The following is a 22251-nucleotide window of genomic DNA, read 5'->3' on the forward strand; positions in this document are numbered from 1 at the left end:
AAAGGTTCAATTTTTCACAAAAAAAAGGGTTACATTATGGTTACAAGCCAAATAAACATTATTTGGCACAATTGAGAACCATTTGTTTTTTAATGTGTAGTGCACTATATAGGGAATAAGCTGCTGCGTGGGATGCACTCTAGGTTTCACATTTTCAGCCCATAAATCTATCACGGCTGCAGCATGTCGCTGAGTTGAATAATCCTCTGGTAAGTCGTCACTTTATGGCCACAGAGGAGCCATTGTACTGGGAGGAATGGTATATGTCCCAAATGGCACCCTATTTTCTCTGTTATGAACTACTTTTGACCAGAGCCCATAGGACTTTGGTCAAAAGTAGTGCACTATCTAGGGAATATGGTTCCATTTGGGGCACAGGCCTGGATTCAGGTCAGAAGTCACTGTAAACAATACTTGCTAGTTCGTAAATGTTACATTATTGTCCTCTTTCTGGTAAGAACCACATATCTTGCTGTAAGTAGGTGCATGCAATAACAGGCACCTATTAATAACCTAGTAGTAGTAATAACATCCAGGCTATCTGAGTTTAGATGTAATAGACATTAACAATCCCAGATCCAGCTAGATACATCGACTATAATATCAGAAATATGCTCCCTGTAGAACTCTTTTAAAACGGATTGGTCTGTCCTTTTTCCTATAGCTTGGTCTGTCCTTTTTCCTATAGCTTGGTCTGTCCTTTTTCCTATAGCTTGGTCTGTCCTTTTTCCTATAGCTTGGTCTGTCCTTTTTCCTATAGCTTGGTCTGTCCTTTTTCCTATATCTTGGTCTGTCCTTTTTCCTATAGCTTGGTCTGTCCTTTTTCCTATAGCTTGGTCTGTCCTTTTTCGTATAGCTTGGTCTGTCCTTTTTCCTATAGCTTGGTCTGTCCTTTTTCGTATAGCTTGGTCTGTCCTTTTTCCTATAGCTTGGTCTGTCCTTTTTCGTATAGCTTGGTCTGTCCTTTTTCCTATAGCTTGGTCTGTCCTTTTTCCTATAGCTTGGTCTGTCCTTTTTCCTATAGCTTGGTCTGTCCTTTTTCCTATAGCTTGGTCTGTCCTTTTTCCTATAGCTTGGTCTGTCCTTTTTCGTATAGCTTGGTCTGTCCTTTTTCCTATAGCTTGGTCTGTCCTTTTTCCTATAGCTTGGTCTGTCCTTTTTCCTATAGCTTGGTCTGTCCTTTTTCCTATAGCTTGGTCTGTCCTTTTTCGTATAGCCTGGCCTGTCCTTTTTCCTATAGCTTGGTCTGTCCTTTTTCCTATAGCTTGGTCTGTCCTTTTTCCTATAGCTTGGTCTGTCCTTTTTCCTATAGCTTGGTCTGTCCTTTTTCCTATAGCTTGGTCTGTCCTTTTTCCTATAGCTTGGTCTGTCCTTTTTCCTATAGCTTGGTCTGTCCTTTTTCCTATAGCTTGGTCTGTCCTTTTTCGTATAGCCTGGCCTGTCCTTTTTCCACGACGTCTGCGAAGCAGATGACATGGACCGCGGCATTCTCAGACCACGATGCATCATTCAGTGATGGGGGGGAGATAAAAACATACCCAAAATGGGAATCACACTTTGTCTTTGGAGATGAATGAATACTAAGTGATTGGTGTGTTTAAACATGGCTGTGTCTCAGAGAGTCTGAGTGTTTACCAGTGGCTTAAACACTAGCTAATCAGAGTCACATCGCCAGCCAAATGAGAGGGTTAGAGAGAAGCGCCTTTCAATCAGAGAGTAAATACATTGTTAACTAAAGTGCTCCTTTTGTGTGGTGTGTGTGTGTGTGTGCTGCCAGGCAATGTGAACTAAAAGAGAAACGTCAACCATCATCATCAGAACCTTGGAAGATCAGAACCTGGGCAGGGATGAGCGTGACAGAGATTCATACATGTCTGCCTGCCGCAGATGGTTGGCACGGAAACGGTCATCACGACAGCGAGCTCCACTCTTCCTGCTGTTAGAGATTGAGGTTAGATTTGTACACGAGCTCTATCAGAGCCATGTCTGAGATCTGTGGATCAGTACGTGCATACTTCAAAACACTGACCGAACAACCACAAGAGGAGTATGGGTCGCTGGGGACGTATGAATGGTTGAGGTGAATCTCAGAACGGGCCTCATGGTTAAACTATTCAACAGATGCCTTGTCAATAAATCATTAAATCATCATTATCTGGTGTTGGGTTGAACAGGTACAGGCAAAACAACACGATGCTCTGAACCACAGAGCTGGAGTTATTTCCGCTCCAAGTCTTTCTCAATAATCCTGGTCCTTTAAGACAAATAGAAGTTGTTTGCAGTACACAAAAAACACAGGAGAAAAAAAAAGAATGTACACCAAACTCTTGTGTAAACACAATTTGCTTGGGATTTTTAAGTGTTTTCTTGGACTAAAATAGCCCATTCTGGAGTTAGAACACAAATGATATGTTTGCTGTGCACTCTCAGCATCATTACGTTGCAATTTCCTCACAGTGGGTTGAAACTCAAGGCCCTCACACACAGTGTTTGTGTGTGTGTGAGTGTGTGTGTGTGGTATGTCCATGAGAGAGCCTTGACCGTTCAGACCACTCCTGGTCACACCTTCTACTCTGTCATTAAAAAGATTCCGCAGCCGTCCCATGAGAACACTATTGTGGACAATTGTTTTAGACATGAGGTTGTTTAAATTTTTTTTTAAATAGAACCAATTTGTGTTTTGTGTGGACTCGGGGTGAGTGAGTCAGTTAACCCAGCTGTATTTTGTGATCTGCTGATTGTTGGGTTCTGCTGCCTGCGTGTATTTGGGCGCTTCTCAAACCTTGACGCTGATGACTTAAAAAAGGATCATGTTGAGAAATGCCTCTCACATGAATCTCCACTCCTGACGTCTATGTTATGAGTTTCACTATAAACAGAGCCTGGGTGATGGTTGTCCGTTCACACTTTACTTCTCGATGCAACTGATTGTTCCAGTCTGAATGAACCAGGCTCGTTCTGTTCTCGTCTGTTCTGTTAGCATCACATCCACTTTCTGTCTAGTTGGTGGCGGCTAACATTTATCTCATAAATATAAAACCAGCCCAACCGAACCCAGCCCTCCATTTCTTTCCATGTACTTATCCACACACACACCCCTTCTTACACCCACAACACCAAGCCAAGATAAAGATCAGCATCTAGCCAGGATTCCACTTCTGTCTGTCACCATCAGCACTACCAACCACGCCCACAGAGATACAATGATGCAAACACCTACATTACAGTAGATTCTCTTCTCTACACTACAGCAGACCCTGCTTTTTGGAGAGGACCTGATTTACTTCACTTCTTAAACATCGCATTATGAATGTTCTAGAAGAGATGGTTTAGTCTTTGTGTGGAAAAGGCTGTATTCTACCGGACACATCGGCACTTACTCACTCATTCCAGCCTTTCAACTGAAAACCACTGACTGATGGACAGAGATAAAAAGAGAAAGGTCAGTGCCAGGGATGGAGGGATGGGATCCCCCCTTTTCTACTTATTCTAAAAGTTAAGATATTTTGCTCGCCCGCCCGCCCGCCCACACACACACACACACACACACACACACACACACACACACACACACACACACACACACACACACACACACACACACACACACACACACACACACACACACGACCTTAGTGAGTCTTGGCTGCTGGGATGTTCTTTTGGAACAGCCTCTGTCCTCCTCCCTCCCCCCCTCCCTCCTCATCCCTCCTTTATTATTACGAAAGGGTGGAAAGAAGGATCCGTGGCCAGTCCTCCCGTCCCTGCCTGCGCTAGCTGGATTCCTAAGACGAGTCTCATCTACTGCAAGTGGAATCCACATCCATCAATGTCACACAGAGGCTTATTGTCACCCGGCAGACCCAGTAAAGTATTGTATTCTCAGCTCGCTGTGGCCGCCTAACGCTAGCTTCATCTAAATGACATATTGTCCAATCACTCCAGGAATGCAACGCTCCGTGGCGTTTCTCTTTTCTAAAAATCAAATGTTTCTGACTTTCCACCCGTTCAACGGAATTGTACTGCTGTTGTATAAAGCATTACAGTACTTTGCTTATTTTATAAACGCGCTGAGAGGAATGGAGGATTCAAACTGCATATACAGCACTATAGCTCAATAGACTAGATGAAAAGCTGACCGGCTCCACTGATAATGATGACCTTTTCTTTTTCTTCCCTGATATAACCCAAACGGTGTGAAACAGTAAACATTACAGATGGTGGACTCGCTCTCTGTCATCATTCTAAAGCACCTCCCGAGTCGGGCTGGTAGCTAAAGCTACTAAACTACTAACCCTTTCCATTTAGGGAGATGGGATTTCTAAGTGCGTTTTTAACAGATTTTTAAACAGCGTACACACATAGACTACAGTACAATTATCCTGGATTGAATAACTGTCTTGCATTGCTGTGACCTAATTCAACAAACCCGGGGTCCTGTCAAACACTACTGTTTTCATTTAACATATTTCGTCATCGTTAAATGTAACAAGTCACTTTAATGCTATAAAATACAGGTGAGCTTCAATCTTAACGCGTTGTGTGTCCTGGAAACGTCTTGAGCAACCTATCTGTCTGAGAAAATGGGGCGAATGGAAAAAGTGTGTTCCTCTCGAAATTACTGAGACGTTTTGGCCCTCTGAAATATCGCAAACACATAAAACATATTTATCTCTATTTAATAGTGAAATGCTGTCATGGTATTAAAATCCAAACACAGAGAGTTTGAAATTGAAATGACACAATTAGACAATAATTTATCATTTTATTCTTCTTGATCGATCCACTTATCTAATCTAAAACAGAACCTATAAAAGCTCATTTTTAGGAAACTTGGCTGAACAAACCAAGTGTTTAGTAAATAACACAAAAAAAGACCTTCATTATCTTAATGAGACCAACTAGTAAAAGTAAGTAAGCACAAATTAAGTAAAATGTTGGTGATATATCATATGTGCTTAGTTGTACAGTACATTAGACCGAAGCAGAACAGAACCTGAGAAAATGTACCACTGTCAAACCTCTGAAAAAGCTCTACCCCAGACCTCTCTCTCCCCTTTCACAGAAACGTTGAGAATGAGTTGCCGTATAATGATCTATATCATATCGGACAGGGCAAAATCTGGTAGTGAGCAATAAGAAAAACATTCAGCTAGATTCATGCCATTTAATATGCCATTAAAGGGTAATTTGGCATGAAACCCTTGGCATGTGCATTGGAATTCTACTGCTCCTTGTTTTCAATAATATTACCAACAGGGTTTTACAGAGATCTTTTATTTTTTATCATCAAGCAAAAAAAAAAAAAGGCTTGGTTTTTCCACTAAGTACGGGACAAAGTCAATGTGCGTCCCAAATGGCACCCTATTATCTATGGAGTGCACTACTTTTGAACAGAGCCCATAGGGAATAGGCCAGGGTGTAGGGAATAGGGTGTCATTTGGAATGCAGTCAGAGTAAATCTACACTCAGCATCTCCTGCCACGTTCAACTGCTCTCTGAAGTCATAGATAAATCCCAGGGCTGATGCCAGACATCAACCAATTGTCCCATTAATGGACATTTATCCAACGGGATCCCAATCGGTGGGCACGGCACTTTGGCTTATGCGAATCAGAAGTGAGGCTGAGGTAGGGGCTTATAAGGAATGTGCCAGTGCCAAGAACTCAAGAGAGTTCATTCTCTCCTTCTCCTACAGCCTAGGTTTGACGCACAAACACACCTACGGCCCGGGAAGCTCAGCTCAGGCCTGAAATTTCAGACACTCTGTAATTGTCAAAAAGCTGAGGGATTTTTTCACTACAAAAAAAAATCTGGAATATTCAGACAGGGGAGAAAATCTCCAGAGGAAATGATGCAAACTGGAGCTTAACTTGTGGAGTTGTTTTGAATCCAAACAATAACAGCTATTTCGATTTCACTCTCTCTCTCACTCACTAATGAAGAGGGGCTAGCAGGTGTTCGCGTGAAAATTCCCCTGAGACCACGCCTCCGGGAACTTTCCATGTGTTAGGATTCAAGTTCCCTACTCTTCTCGCATGTAACAGAAGAGAAACCGTTCACAATAATGCCTGGCTGGCCAGCCCAGAAACCCAAGAGGAAGACGTCAGAGCCAAGACATTATATTTACCATGGAGATAAAATAGTTACTTTCTATTAAAACATTATGCGGGCCAGGTAAATGATTCCTTCTTACTATTTCTTATTAAATCGTTGGGTGGGAGGGAGGGGTGGGTTGGGGTGTCTGTGATGAAGCCTAAGCTAAGCCACTCTGTCTGTCGGTCTGTCTGTCTGTCCCTATCTCTCTCTCGGCCTATCTCGGTCTGGCTGGTGACTGACGTGCTCAGCAGGTGACTTAGTGAAAGACAGAGATGTTTCGGGTCAGGGAGTTGTAAGGATCTGATCGGGACAGAAGATTGTAACAGTCGCGATCGGTGGACTGTTTCATTGGACAGCCTCCCCTATCCGGCTTATACATCACTTCAAATTCCTCTCCGTTCCTTCGCACAGAGATAATGCAAAACACGTTTATCCGAATTCCCTACAGGCACTTTTTAATACTGAACTGTATACACAGAATAGTGAAAACATTATTATCAGTTATGAAGTCTTCTTTGGAACAAAGGCCCAGTTGTTCTAGAACTGAAGAAGAACTGTCAGAACTCCATGCAGTGAGATTAGGTCTGATTGGTAACAGCACCTGCAAGCTGTGGCTGAAACGCCATGACACCATGAACCCTTCATAACATGCAGCACAAACAGCCGTTCTGATATCCAAGGCCAACCCACAGGCACCAAAACCAGGGGTTAAGGGACTGCCCTGTGAAAAATGCATATGCCAAGAAGAAAACTCCCACGCACACTTGTTCGTTTATCTACCTCGCCATTGGATTGTATTACTTTAGCTTGGGTTGTTGTTTTATTTGCACTGAGCTCCTGCTCACGATCACACACGCTGGCACACACACGCGCGCTGGCACACACACACACGCTGGCACACACATGCGCACGCACGCACACACACACACACACACACACACACACACACACACACACACACACACACGTCTGCCCAGTTCTCTCTCACTCATGCCAAACAGTAGTCAGTGTGAGCATGTTACACATGGTCTTGTTGTGTCTCTAGTGTTAAACCCTAAAACCCAGTTAGAGGAGAAGGGGAGTTAGGGGGAATTCCACAGTGTACTTGACATTAGGAGGCAAACCTAAGAGAGGGCGAGGCCAGGCTATCTCTGTTGGTGTGAACGGAACACATAGAGAGCGGTATATTAGACTTAGGTAAGGTCCCAAACTAAGTAGGGAAAAGGGAGCAATTTGCAACATGGACTTAAAGTTACCGTCCTGTGAAAATCTCACTTTTAAAAGTGAATATTCTGTTACCTCATACCCAACATACTAAAAGGCACTCCCACATCAGAGCTATCTTTTTGCAGGTGCATGGTGAACAGAGAGGGAAATCATATCCCATAGCTACCTAGGAGGTGCATTTCAGGAGCCACCTTATTAACTTTCACACGTCTGAAATGAAAGAAGAGTGTGAGAACAAGGGAGTGCATGTGATCACTTGTGATTGCATGGGATCATATGTGAAGTTGTGACAAAATGTGAGCGCAACGTGATACCATGAAACTACACATGAAAAAACACATGTGATACCATGAAACTACACATGAAAAAACACATGTGACGTGGGGATGCAACATGTCAACATGTGATACCGTGAAACTACACATTTGGGCACGTGTGAAAACATCAGCTCATGTGAAGTAAATGTGACAACACGGGGATGCAAACGCTGTTCACTTGTGAAGATACAATTCCACATGGGAGAGTTCGATTTCCACATGTGAACGTTTTAGCACAACATGTGAAAACAGCTATTTCACAGGTAAAAAATATCACAAATAGTTTATGGGTTTTCTTAATCAATGACAACATGATTGCATATGACATTATCACTTAGTATTAGCTATTCAATATGACCCCACCTGGGATTTGAACTCACACCCTCTGGATTTGGGGAACACTGATCTTTCTGCTGCATCGCAAAGTCTGTAGAGTTCCTCTACACATTCATTACCTATAATACGTCTCTGCACTTAGCAAAATAGTACGGATAAATATAATCCTTTTCCTTGAGTGTATTTTTTTAACAAAGTTGAGATTTACTTTACTTAAGTCTAAAGTATTGGAATACAGGTGAAATCAGTCATGGTGGCGTAGCAGGAAGATCAGAGTGGTGTGAACCGAAAGGTTGTGAGTTCAAAACCCAGGTGAGGACATGTTGAATAATACTTACTCTATAAATAAACATTCACAATGTAATCATGTATGTCAAATGTGTATGTTAAAAACACTGACTGTGTGATGTTCCGGGGACATCTGTATGTTAAAAGCACTGTTTGTGTGATGTTCCGGGGACATCTGTATGTTAAAAACACTGACTGTGTGATGTTCCGGGGACATCTGTATGTTAAAAGCACTGTTTGTGTGATGTTCCGGGGACATCTGTATGTTAAAAACACTGACTGTGTGATGTTCTGGGGACATCTGTATGTTAAAAGCACTGTTTGTGTGTGCATACTAATGACTCCTTTTTGTTTTCAGGGCATCACCTGGGAAATCTCAAGTGAAAAATGTAACCCACGAGAAAGGTGATGTGAAATATCATCACGTGAAGTGTTCCAAAAACACATAGTTTCCCACGTGCAAAAAAATGTCACATGAAATCATATTGTTTTTTCTATAAGGGGAAAACCAGAACCAGGCTGTTGAAACGAGACAACAGGGAGTGGAACAGCAATGGAACACCGTCACAGCGACTAAGATCGTCTTCCTCACAATGAACGGGCCAAATGGGCCTGAGGGCAGGAGAATTAAAACAAAAATGTGCAGATGAGGACAGAGAAAGAGAAAAAGAGAGAGGCAGCAGCTAAATATTAAGGAAAGAATGTGAGAAGGAATGTCGGATTCTTACCAGCTCGATAAACAAAGTTTGCCTCGGTTTCTGAGGACGACGGGGAGAGGAGATCGTCGTCATACTCGTTGGAGCTGAAGGATCCCGAGTGGTTCCTCTTCCTGGCGTCCATGACGCCGTTGGCCACCATCACGTGTCTCAGCGAGTCGTTAAGGTACCGGTGAAGCAAGCTGCTCTTGTACTTAGGAGGCGGAGTCACGTAGTCCTCGGCCAATGAGGCGGCGTCAGCGGCTCGGAGCCCCGTCCCCATCATGGTGGCACCCTCTTTCTTGATGACGCTCTGGTACATGGGCTTGCTGAACTCGCCGCCGCTCGTCTGCATCCGCTGAGGGTTGTCCCCGTCTGCAACACCAGGGGGCGCCACCAGGGAGAATCCAGACAGCGAAGAGCGAAATAAATGAAAAACACATTTAGTTCCTCTGTCTGTACGCCCTCCAGTTGGCAGGGCTTCAACCAGCTACAGTGAAGACCTCAGCCGTCAGCTTAAGACCAAGGCATTACCAAACCATGACGGATGGTAGCCCATTTCCTCTCTATCAAAAGCACATTGCTGTTATCCTTTGCAGAAATAAATAATTTCCAGGGAGCTCTTTGCAGCCGAGATTGAATTAAAATATTGGCCCCCACCTGATGAAAAAAACACAGAAAATATAACACGGTGCTGAAAAACAGATCCCCTCTCGGGACGGGGGAAATCAAGAGAGGGCCACTGAAAATGATTCGGGCAGGTCTGAGTTTGGATTCAATCTGGGCAAAATTAGAATTATAGCTTATATCAGAACCACATATTTGCTTTCCTTCCCCTGCTTCCCGAGGTAGATGTTTCAGGTGTATATTCGAGGTGTACATCGTACATCTGAAAATGATGTTGAAATCCTCAGGTTCCTTTTTTTAAGCCTGAGACATCTCTTTCATGTCAGACACAAACCTGAGCTACAGGTGACCTTTAACCTCCCTCAGTCTGACCCCTTCCTGTTGAGACGTTGCCACGGCAACCCCGCTGACACTGAGGTGACGTGTCTAACAGCGAGATCCTGACAGTGAGACTGACTGAGTGGTTACAGGGTCACTGGGGTTATCGTCTCCTTAGTCACATCACTAACTCCCGGAGCAACAGTACGTGCATCCCAAATGGCTATATAGTGCACTACTTTTGACCAGAGCCCTATATAAACAATTTATTACAACGCCATGCAAACTGAAGACTGCAAAATAAAGACATTCCACCCTGCCCACACTGTGTCTCTCCTCCTGAACAAACCTAATTAGGGCTTAAAGGACTGAGTGACACCACAGTACAGTGCATGGGTGTTTTTCTGTGTCACAGAAAATAGCTGAGAGAGGGAGCGAGAGAGAGAGGGAGCGAGAGAGAGAGAGAGAGAGAGAGAGAGAGAGAGAGAGAGAGAGAGAGAGAGAGAGAGAGAGAGAGAGAGAGAGAGAGAGAGAGAGAGAGAGAGAGCAATAAATACACGTATGACAGAGCCTCTCATTACCAATTGCAGGCTGGGATCTGAAGAGCAGCTAGTCTTCAGCCCTGCTAGTCCCGTAGGGTGTCTTAATGACAGTGTGTCACCGCTTCTGAGCGTCAGCGTCTTTCTACCAGGACACACGGCGTGTGTCCCAAATGAGATGGGCCCTGGTCAAAAGTAGTGCACTGCATAGGGAATAGGGTGCAATTTGAGAAACAGCCACAGGCAGGCCATTTATAAACGCCAGTGCATGTCCCTGCATAACGGGATCCTACTTCGGCGCTGGAGCTGTCGGATACGAAGCAGTTGTAAGGAGGACGGAAATTGTTGTGTTGGGCTGACCTCGTTTTCCGAGGTAGAGACACGATATGAGATATGTGATAAGTGGGCACTGACATTGAGGGTGATGTCTTCATGAGATAGACATACGATGTTGTAATACGACAGGTTGGCGGCGAGGAGAGCGTTAGCCTACCTTCTGAGCAGGTGTCATCGCTGCTGACACTCAGTCTCTCTGCGTTGCCCTGGACGTATTTGTTGTAGAGTTTGATGCGCAGCGCCCAGCTCAGATCTGGCTGTCTCACTGTGTTCTTCAGTCGCCGCCTGGCGTTGGCAAACCAGTTAGACACCTGAGGGAGGGAGGGAGGGAGGGAGGGAGGGAGGGAGGGAGGGAGGGAGGGAGGGAGGGAGGGAGGGAGGGAGGGAGGGAGGGAGGGAGGGAGGGAGGGAGGGAGGGAGGGAGGGAGGGAAAGCAAGCGAGAGTGCAAAAGTAACAGAGAGAAAGCGAGAGATGGGGTGAGAGATCAAGTAAGAAAAAAAACAGAGAGAGAGAGGGAGAGAGGAGAAAGAGAGGAACCGAGACAGACAGAGAAACAAAGAGAGAGAGCAAAGTACAAGGAGGAGAGTCAGAGAGCGCGCGAGAGAGAAGAACAGAGAGAAACGGGCAGAAAAATAGAAATCGCTGTTATTGTTTGGATTCAAAACACCTCCACATCCATGACAAAACAAAGACTATCCTTTAGGAAAATGTCTGCTGTGCCTCCCTCCCTCCGGCCGGCCTTACCCTGGGTACGAGAGGGGCGGAGAGACAGAGTCGGGTTGCAACACGGCGGACCCCGATACCCATAATACCGAAGAAGCAGAAGTCTCTGAGACATCCCAGACACGCAGAGGAAATGGATCGAGAAAAATCAGCAAGAAAACACTGCAACATTCATCTGGTCTAGTCCTCTATAGTCCTCTAGTCCATATCAAAGGCTTTCAAAATGCCATTCACAACCATTCAACACCCCTAAACGCTAGACAGGCCCAGCAAATGGAAGGATTCATCAAGTTATTTCCAACCCAACATACCCAGTCCTATGTGCTTATTCTGGATTCCACCAAACTCCTTCTAATAATACTTTTTTTAATGCAATAAAATGATACTCAACCCTGCCTTCTTCATTCCACAAGAACCAGAGACCATTACAAGTTATACTGGAATAACTTTTCATGCTCAATACACTTCAAGCGACTTATGAAAGAGTTGGACCGGCAGTACGCTAGACTACTTCTTTTCTGATCTTTCCTGTGTTCCAGTATCATGTTTCTCGTTAACGAATCAAGTCCCACGCGCCTTTGTCTCTGGCCGAGGGCACGTCACACCAGGGGCCTAAGCTGAAGCATCCACATGTGGCTTGGAGAGGGCTGAGAGAGACTGAGAGAACACTAAGAGAGCATAGAGGTCTGAGGCTAATGAGCCTGCAAGAAAAGATGTCTGTCACTAAGACTGAGACTGGGGGAGGATGGGTGGGTGGCTCGCGTCCCAAATGGCACCCTATTTCCCGATATAGTGCACTACTTTTGACCAAGGCCCATTAGGGGGCATTTTTGGACGCACACACAGTCACAATGCCGGGGTTCCCACCACAGACATCAAACACAGTGTTATGCCACCACATGGTTCATCACCTTGTTCCTTGTTCCTGCCCTGTGGCATACAGACTGGTCACAGACAGAGTGAACATAGCCTGACTTTTCACCCCGCCCGTATGGGGTGTGTGGTGAGGTGGGCCTGTGTGTGTGTGTTCCATGTAAAGCATTCTTCTGTGATGTGCTCACACTCCCAAAACAAACGGCTTCATTAGGACCAAAATTAAAAACAGATTAGGCAACCGACGCAGAGACAGACCTCTCTCTCCCCATCTTTCTCTCTCAAATTAATGACATTGTGTTGTGTCCAGATGACATAGCAGCATAGTCCCACGTCAGACAGAACATACTGTAGGGAGGAGCTCAGCTCAACGTCTGACAGTTGTAGCCTACTGTTGATGCTCTCTCTTTGTCTGTCTGTCTGTCTGTCTGTCTGTCTGTCTGTCTGTCTGTCTGTCTGTCTGTCTGTCCACTCTCTCTTTGTCTGTCTGTCTGCCTGTCTCTCTGTCTCTCTGTCTGTCTTTCTGTCTCTCTCTGTCTGTCTGTCTGTCTGTCTGTCTGTCTGTCTGTCTGTCTGTCTGTCTGTCTGTCTGTCTGTCTGTCCGCTCTCTCTTTGTCTGTCTGTCTGTCTGTCTCTCTGTCTCTCTCTCTCTCTGTCTGTCTCTCTGTCTGTCTGTCTGTCCGTCCGTCCGTCCGTCTGTCTGTCTCTGTCTGTCTCTGTCTGTCTCTGGCTGTCTCTGGCTCTCTCTGGCTCTCTCTCTGGCTCTCTCTGGCTCTCTCTGGCTCTCTCTCTCTGGGGTTTGTCACTTTATGATGAAAACCCAGTAATCTAGAGGAACACCATGCACTATGACTCACAAAACTAAAAGGCCACCTAAGTACAAGCTGCCTATTTACAAAGACAAGTAGGCTATAACTTGAGGAGATGATGCCATGGTCAATGTTGTCCATAATGAAAACCATAAGGTTAAATAGAGATGGCGAAGTTATACAGAATTAATTCTGTGACAAATTAAAACGTAGGTACACTAGAATGATGTAGGCTACATTGTAATGAGGCCGTTTCACTATTATAATTATTTATCTATATAAGTATTTTAATTTCAATGCAATATCATCTCAACAACAATCAGATTATAAATGACATTGTGGTTAAACGGTTATTCTAATAGAACTTTCCTGAAATATTTAAAAATAAGAGAAAATAAATACCTGGACCAAGGTCATTTGAGAGCTGAGGGCTAGCAGGATTTTCTCTGTCTTAGTGGGGTATGGGTTGTCCCTGTGTTTGTAGAGCCACTGCTTCAGAGGCCTAGCCATGTCCTGTAGAGCCTGGCGCTTGTGTCGCACCTTCCCACCGTTCTGACGGCCCCTGCACAACCGAGAGAGAGCGAGAGAAAGAGAGCAATTGTGTCACTCATTGCTCTAGAGAAAATAGGCCGAAAAATGTAATTGAGGCCCATGCACATACAAAAATGTAATTCTAAAACAAACCTACTTAGAAAAAAATACATTCTTGATGTGTAATTTATGGGGAATAGTAGTACATACTTTTCAGATTTTGTTTTCATAACGTAGTTGTCAAGGTTGCAGACTGTAGGCCTATAAGAAATTGACATAATGAAACAATAGTGAATTGAGAGAAAATATTAAAACATTGCTTTAATGAAAACGGTTGGTAACATGTGGAAATCATTTTTTTTCTCTTTCCCTTTGTGCAAAGCTGTTGACCAAGACTTGATCAGTGACGCACAACTTTTACCCTTCTTATTATTCAAGACTAATTCGGTAATATGATTACATTTAGGTCTAATTAAGGGTTTCATTCATTGCGCATACATGGACTACTTGAGGGATAATAGTTCAATAGAATATAATGGGGTTTTTTTTTTACTGGAAGGTAATGGGACACTGACGCTATTGGTCAACACAAATGAATAACATTGAGCTTAGCTAAGCCACCTGCACTTTAACGATGCCTATAGGTTGTTAAGAAGCGATGCACCCTGTGACAACAAGATAGACGTGTATATGAGCAATATCGACATCCGTCAATGGTTGACAATGTGCTAAAGGTCGTTATTTATTTATTGACTGCATATTTATTTAGACTGCTGATGTAAAGTTAATAAATTAATTTTTAAAAACGTGTAAAGTGTGACTTTACAAGTTTGCCACTCAATGTTGTTTTTTATTATTATTGTTAATAGCATTTTTGTCATTAATATTATTACTATTATTAATCATAATGAATATATGAAATATAAAAGGTTCCTCTGGTTTCTCCATTTTTGGTTCCTAGGATAACCCTCTTTTTTTAAATACAGGCCAAAATGCTATTTGACTAATCAATTAAAGACATATCATTCAACTTTATTTGGAAAACAATGATAAAGGAAGAGGCTATCATTACCAACAATTTCATTTCATATATGTGCATTTGGGTGCAAAAACCTCCCCACTAAAAACAAGTGACGTGATCGAATTCAGGGAAGAGTGGTGGTGCACTTTGTCCCAGAAAATGGACAGAGAATATAGTTGTTTATTTACACACGACCAAATGTAATAGTATCTAACTAAAGTGGATTTTCTAAGTGTGACTAAAGTGGATGTTCCGTTCATTTTATAACCTTACTTGAAGAAGAATGGCTATCCTGAGTCATGACACGTAAAATGACCGTTGGAAAGTAGGCCTATGTAATTTTGTCACCAAAATGTGCTATAATTAAGCTGGGGCAGAGAAGCGTTTTATTGGTTGCTTGTTTTCTACTCAAAGCACGAAAACGTCGCAATGAAACAAATAATAACATTCAATTTTACACCCACGGGAGATGTGCCTCAAGTAGGGCTAACTTTTATAGTCGTGTGGTGCAGTAGTGCTGTCAAGTCTACTCACCAACACGCAATGGCGTGTTTCAACCAAGCACATTGAGCAATATGTATTTTGGTAACAGCAAATTCTCATTGATCATTAAAGGAATTCCAAATGAGATACATTTGTTCCTGATACTTCTAATGTGCTGCCTATGACTTTTAAACCTGTAGATGTCACTATGGCGCTGCGATATTCCTGCTTTGTCTTATTTCTCCGAAGCTTCCCTGCAGATGTAACATATTTTCTCCTAACCTCAAGTCTGCCTAAAGTAAGGTTCATGTTCTACAAATATTTTCCTTGTAATCTAGATCTGTATGAACAACCTAAAGAACATTTACTCCCCTGTGCTGAATTTTGGCGACACACACCTCGTATTTATTTTAATATTCTTAATTAGTAATGATATTCCCCCGGAAGCGGCACCTCACTGTCATTGTGTTATCCCTCGGTCTCTCCTTACACACAGAGGTTCAATAACTCCAGCGCAGATGGAGACCGTCGGTGTGTAGGATGTTTGCTTAAATGGATTCGTGTTTCACACAGCATCGCGTTTTTTGTTGTTGTTGTTTTTTAAATGTAACCTTTTTTTAATTAGGCAAGTCAGTTAAGAACAAATCCTTATTTACAATGACGGCCTATAAACAGTGGGTTAAAAATCCTTGTTCAGATCGTCAGATGTTTAACTTCTCAGTTCGGGGATTCTCCCAACCTTTCGGTTACTGGCCCAGCGCTCTAAACACCAGGCTACCTACGGTTCCATTCGATGCTGGTGCCCATCCACACATATATCAGACTACTGTCCTGTCTGTAAATCAAATGCGCGTTGAATCGATTGTAACAGTACACGGGACAATCAGGAGTTCTGACATGATTCATTTTTTACTCGCTGTCTTTAAAAGAAATGCCAATATTGACTACCAGACCACAGAGTTGAACCAAGTGCACATTTATATAGGCTATTAGAACAGAATAAGATGTGTTTTAAACATGCTACTGAACACGGACGGCCTAGATATTCTTAATTCCATTCCTTACTTAGACGTGTGTGTATTGAGTATATGTTGTGAAATTGTTAGATATTACTTGTTAGATATTAGTGCACTGTCGGAGCTAGATAGGCAAGCATTTCGCTACACCCGCGATAACATATGCTAAACATGTGTATGTGACCAATACAATTTGAGTTGATTGATTCATCTGTAGATTTTATGTGAATATCAACACTAAAATGCAAACCAGGTTGCAATAGCAAATATACATATTGTGCAATTCCCCTAAAACAATAAGATCATATTGCACTGATGGAAAAATGAAATATGCGTGTAATACCTCCTAATTTGGTTAATATTTTGGCTGCATTCGGTGCAATGATATTGTCATATTTTGCTTAGATTTTTTTTAGACAACCTGTTGTCTGATTTTATAATTGAGATTATTGTTTAGAACATATCCAAAATATTATTAGATGACATTGCTTTCAAAAAGCCTACGACTTGCATTATAAACACATACTTACGCACTATGCACACTTGGTTATTTGGGGTCACCATAATCTCAGAAACTCATATGCACAATTTAAATTTGCAGCATCGACTTTAAAACATTTTACACAGTCTGTATCACTCCGTCTTAGTTGCGCCCCTTACCCAGATAGGACTATACAATGCAAATCAAATTGCAATAATGGAAAATCGAAACACTGTTGCAAGTTTTGTTGTCTGATTAGTTTTTTTTTTAGGTTTGAATGAGTGACATAGCCTACCTCCTGTGTCTGATGCCGTTGTTGTCTTTGATAACTTGATGATTGCTTGATAGCAGGTCTGGATGAAGGTCCGGATGCTGTCCATCTATTACCTCTAAATAATTTCTACTGCTCCTCTCGGCCTCCTTCGCCTTCTCATCGAAGAGGACCTGGTTACTCAATTTGTTAAACACAATAGTATTCATCTTTGGTTCGGTATTCCTCCGTATGATCTGCTGCGTAAAAGTCTGTCCGTCTTCTCGAAAGTGTTGCACTTGACTTCTTATTGAAGCTGCTGCTGCCCCCGTGTCCCGGTGAGTCTCCTGTAAAACAAGTGGAAAACGGAGATGAGAAAGTCATGCAGCTGGGGTTAACCGATTCAGATGTACATCATTTGCTAAAGTCGGGTTTATGATTTTGTAATTATGACGATGCGCCAAAATCAAAGGTGCATTCATTGTATTTTATCCTAATTCATTATATGGTGGATCAATTTACGCACCAAGCGAAAGCCTGATTGAAACCACAAAGGCAGAAGGGTGATTTCTACCAAGTGTTCTTGACTATACTCCAAGATCACTATGAAGTTCATGCAATCTCAATAAAAAACAGTCTGCAGCGCAGTGCGGTACCATGCATCCAATAGGCATTCCTGTGAGTGATATTTTCATATTTTACTCACTACGCTACCACTGTAGATTGACAACAATGACAACACAACCTCAACATACAGAGCATCTCAATACATTGAGACAAAATACGGCCCAATACGGTCCAATACGGTAAATGGGTTCACAGTCGCACGGGCTCATTCGTGCATAATGTGATTCCAACACCATTATTCCCCGGATTCAAAAAATATATAACGCATTCCACACCACTGCGTGTTGCCATGAAATTTATAGAGCTTCGACAGAAATGTCAGAGGTGCAATTGAGCGCACTTTCTGACAGACAAAATATTTCGGCTATAGTTGGGTTATTGTTCTTCTTCTATTTGATTCAAACCGGTAATGTTTAAGATTTAGCTACAGTTACAGTAGCCTACTGTCATACCGCAAAATATGTCATAACATGATCATAACTCCAGTCAAGGGATATACTGTGCCATCAGCGTGGAACAATGTTGCCAGATATATCCCATCTGAGGCATTATGCGCTTTAAAGTTAAGGCAGTAGTTTTGCCATTGTAGTCACACGTAAGAAACCACATCAAACGATATCTCATTCTCATTTACCTGTACGGCAGCCCGCCTGCTTCTCGGTGTAGTTTGTAATCCTGCTTCCAGTTGTCCATTCCCTGCTCACATGTTCCCGTTCTAAGTTCCTGAGCTAAAACCACACGAACCGCAGTCGCCTCTCTGCTTTATTCAGTGGCCTCCGATTCTGAGCCCCAGAAGCTGAATATGTCACCCTTCTCATGTTTCCTAGCACAGAGCCCCAGCCTGCGAACATAAAGTTAATACTCTATGCCTGTTCCGCGGCACGCATCAGGGATACAGCGCTGCAGTGGTTCACTGCTAGTTTGCGTCTGGACTTTTTCCATCTGTCTATTATTGCACGATACCACTTTTCTGTGCTTTGCTTTGTATATCAGTTAGATGCTTGCTTCATTGTGTGTGCGCGCGTTTTCTTGAGAAAGTAGCGCGGAGTAGTCTGACCTGATGCAATACATTCTCACCGAAAAACGTTTCCCTGGCTTGGTCAATTGACTCTGTGCAGGTGCTCGTGTGTTTAGTGATAGATTGCACTCATCTGGAGCTTGTAAAACACATTGGCGTGTATTCCTGGATGCCAAGGGATGCTAGGCTTCCCCCCCCAAAAAATTACCAAGAAAAATAGAAAAAAAACTAAATAATTTAACTTTCTCTGTGTTTCATCATTTCCCTTCAATTCGCAAGAGGCTGAAGTGTCTCACAGGATTAAGGATCCGAGCAAGCGAAACAGCGCCCCTCTGTCTCTGTATTTGTAGGCCATCTATCTGATGCTGTCTGGTCCAAAAGAGTATGGCATTGCTGCCGCTCATAGCATTGAATGCAAGGGATGTGGCAAGCGTTTGGCCTACCTTGATGAAAAAACGTATAAAATAATAGCCCAATCAGCGTTGAGCTCAACTGAGTGAGCTCAACTGTGAATGGTCCTGACGCACCAAAGAAAAAAGTGTAAAGGGAAGCCAGTTTGGATTTGGCATCACTCCTATCAAATCGAGAGCATACCTCAATGACAGAAAAACATTGAATTGTTGCATCTTGTTGTGTTGTTGTCCTCCGGTGGCTAGTTAGCTTGCTAAAATTGACCCTTTCCTAAATTAGCCATGGATGGAGATAGAGATTGAGATTTGGACTTAATCATCCGTACTAGCCAATGTTTATAATGGTGAGTCTGATCCAACCATTAATTACTACATTATGCCCCTGGCCTGACAGGATGGAAGTTCAATATGTAGCTACAGTAGATGTAGAAGGCTAATGTTACAGTGCCTTGCGAAAGTATTCGGCCCCCTTGAACTTTGCGACCTTTTGCCACATTTCAGGCTTCAAACATAAAGATATAAAACTGTATTTGTTTGTGAAGAATCAACAACAAGTGGGACACAATCATGAAGTGGAACGACATTTATTGGATATTTCAAACTTTTTTAACAAATCAAAAACTGAAAAATTGGGCGTGCAAAATTATTCAGCCCCTTTACTTTCAGTGCAGCAAACTCTCTCCAGAAGTTCAGTGAGGATCTCTGAATGATCCAATGTTGACCTAAATGACTAATGATGATAAATACAATCCACCTGTGTGTAATCAAGTCTCCGTATAAATGCACCTGCACTGTGATAGTCTCAGAGGTCCGTTAAAAGCGCAGAGAGCATCATGAAGAACAAGGAACACACCAGGCAGGTCCGAGATACTGTTGTGAAGAAGTTTAAAGCCGGATTTGGATACAAAAAGATTTCCAAGCTTTAAACATCCCAAGGAGCACTGTGCAAGCGATAATATTGAAATGGAAGGAGTATCAGACCACTGCAAATCTACCAAGACCTGGCCGCCCCTCTAAACTTTCAGCTCATACAAGGAGAAGACTGATCAGAGATGCAGCCAAGAGGCCCATGATCACTCTGGATGAACTGCAGAGATCTACAGCTGAGGTGGGAGACTGTCCATAGGACAACAATCTTTGTAACAAGTATATTGCACAAATCTGGCCTTTATGGAAGAGTGGCAAGAAGAAAGCCATTTCTTAAAGATATCCATAAAAAGTGTCGTTTAAAGTTTGCCACAAGCCACCTGGGAGACACACCAAACATTTGGAAGAAGGTGCTCTGGTCAGATGAAACCAAAATTTAACTTTTTGGCAACGATGCAAAACATTATGTTTGGCGTAAAAGCAACACAGCTCATCACCCTGAACACACCATCCCCACTGTCAAACATGGTGGTGGCAGCATCATGGTTTGGGCCTGCTTTTCTTCAGCAGGGACAGGGAATATGGTTAAAATTGATGGGAAGATGGATGGAGCCAAATACAGGACCATTCTGGAAGAATGTCTGTAAAAGACCTGAGACTGGGACGGAGATTTGTCTTCCAACAAGACAATGATCCAAAACATAAAGCAAAATCTACAATGGAATGGTTCAAAAATAAACATATCCAGGTGTTAGAATGGCCAAGTCAAAGTCCAGACCTGAATCCAATCGAGAATCTGTGGAAAGAACTGAAAACTGCTGTTCACAAATGCTCTCCATCCAACCTCACTGAGCTCGAGCTGTTTTGCAAGGAGGAATGGGAAAAAAATTCAGTCTCTCGATGTGCAAAACTGATAGAGACATACCCCAAGTGACTTACAGCTGTAATCGCAGCAAAAGGTGGCGCTACAAAGTATTAACTTAAGGGGGCTGAATAATTTTGCATGCCCAATTTTTCAGTTTTTGATTTGTTAAAAAAGTTTGAAATATCCAATAAATGTTGTTCCACTTCATGATTGTGTCCCACTTGTTGTTGATTCTTCACAAAAAAATACAGTTTTATATCTTTATGTTTGAAGCCTGAAATGTGGCAAAAGGTCGCAAAGTTCAAGGGGGCCGAATACTTTCGCAAGGCACTGTAACTAGCTAACAATGCCAATGAAGGAAAGTTAGGCTAGCAAGCAAGCATTTTAGCCAGGTAGCCTAGGACAAAAAATAAATAAAAGTGTACTGTATGACAGTGTACTGTATTAACATGAGAGAGAGGAGGATGGTATTGGCGTTTCTCTACAAGTAGGGTGAGTCAACATGTTTTTTTTACTTGCACGAACGCGCAAGCACGTACACACACACGCACAGAAATCAAAACCATGGACAGCCACATCATTTTTAGCTTACGTTGATTGGACAAAATTATTTTTTGGTACACTACATGGCCAAAAGTATGTGGACACCCTTTCAAATGAATGTATTTGGCTATTTCAGCCACACCCATTGCTGACAGGTGTATAACATTGAGCACACAGCCATGCAATCTCCATAGACAAACACTGTCAGTAGAATGGCCCGCACTGAAGAGCTCAGTGACTTTCCAGCAAGTCAGTTCGGAAAATTTCTGCCCTGCTAGAGCTGCCCTGGTCAACTGTGAGTGCTGTTATTATGAAGTGGAAACGTCTAGGAGCAACAATGGCTCAGCCGCAAAGTGGTAGGCACACAAGCTCACAGAATGGGACAGCTAAGTGCTGAAGCGCGTAAAAATAGTCTGTCCTCGGTTGCAACACTCACTACCAAACTCCAAACTGCCTCTGGAAGCAATGTCAGCACAATAACTGTTCATCGGGAGCTACATGAATTGGGTTTCCATGGCCGAGCAGCCGCACACAAGTCACGTAAAACGCTAGGTTATTTACAATCATGGCCTTGACATGAATTGTTCCAGACATCACCTCTTATTGAGCATTTTCCATTTGACTCACAATCCTCCAGATGAGTGTTTATGTTTAGAGTATAGCTTAGGGCTATGCTTAACCAAGTTTAAAAGTACTTTTAACAAAATATGCTTAAATATAACTTCAACCTTTATCACTTTTGGAAACACTATTTTTAAGTGACCTAAGATGCTCTTTTCTTTTTTACAAGGTCACCATTGCAGCCCTGCTGAAGAAAAACAGATCAATTAATTGAAATAGCATATCTAAAGAGTTCTCTGTTAGGCCTAATTTGCGGTAAGGCGTTCAGGAAAAATGTACTTTTATAGATAGCCTACCACTGATTACCACTGATGAACCCTTTCATTTACT

General features: G+C 42.8%; 1 protein-coding gene across 2 annotated transcripts in view; it reads right to left on the minus strand.

Annotated features, from left to right (window-relative positions):
- The window catches only part of mkxa (mohawk homeobox a), a 29712-nt gene extending 10683 nt beyond the window's left edge, over positions 1-19029 (minus strand). The window contains exons 1-6 of one of the 2 annotated variants that reach the window (XM_036935248.2): positions 18232-19029; positions 17016-17317; positions 13930-13980; positions 13591-13750; positions 10940-11093; positions 8996-9337 (exon numbers count right to left, since the gene is read on the minus strand). In XM_036935248.2, the coding sequence (XP_036791143.1) occupies positions 8996-9337; positions 10940-11093; positions 13591-13750; positions 13930-13980; positions 17016-17200 (892 nt within the window). In that variant the 5' untranslated portion in view covers positions 17201-17317; positions 18232-19029. The remainder of the gene's footprint in view (positions 1-8995; positions 9338-10939; positions 11094-13590; positions 13751-13929; positions 13981-17015; positions 17318-18231) is intronic. The other variant, XM_036935249.2, reaches the window with a different exon arrangement.
- Positions 19030-22251: the final 3222 nt, after the last annotated feature.

This window comes from Oncorhynchus mykiss, chromosome 11 (assembly GCF_057628025.1).
Source record: "Oncorhynchus mykiss isolate SJ-2025 chromosome 11, ASM5762802v1, whole genome shotgun sequence".
Taxonomy (NCBI): Eukaryota; Metazoa; Chordata; class Actinopteri; order Salmoniformes; family Salmonidae; genus Oncorhynchus; species Oncorhynchus mykiss.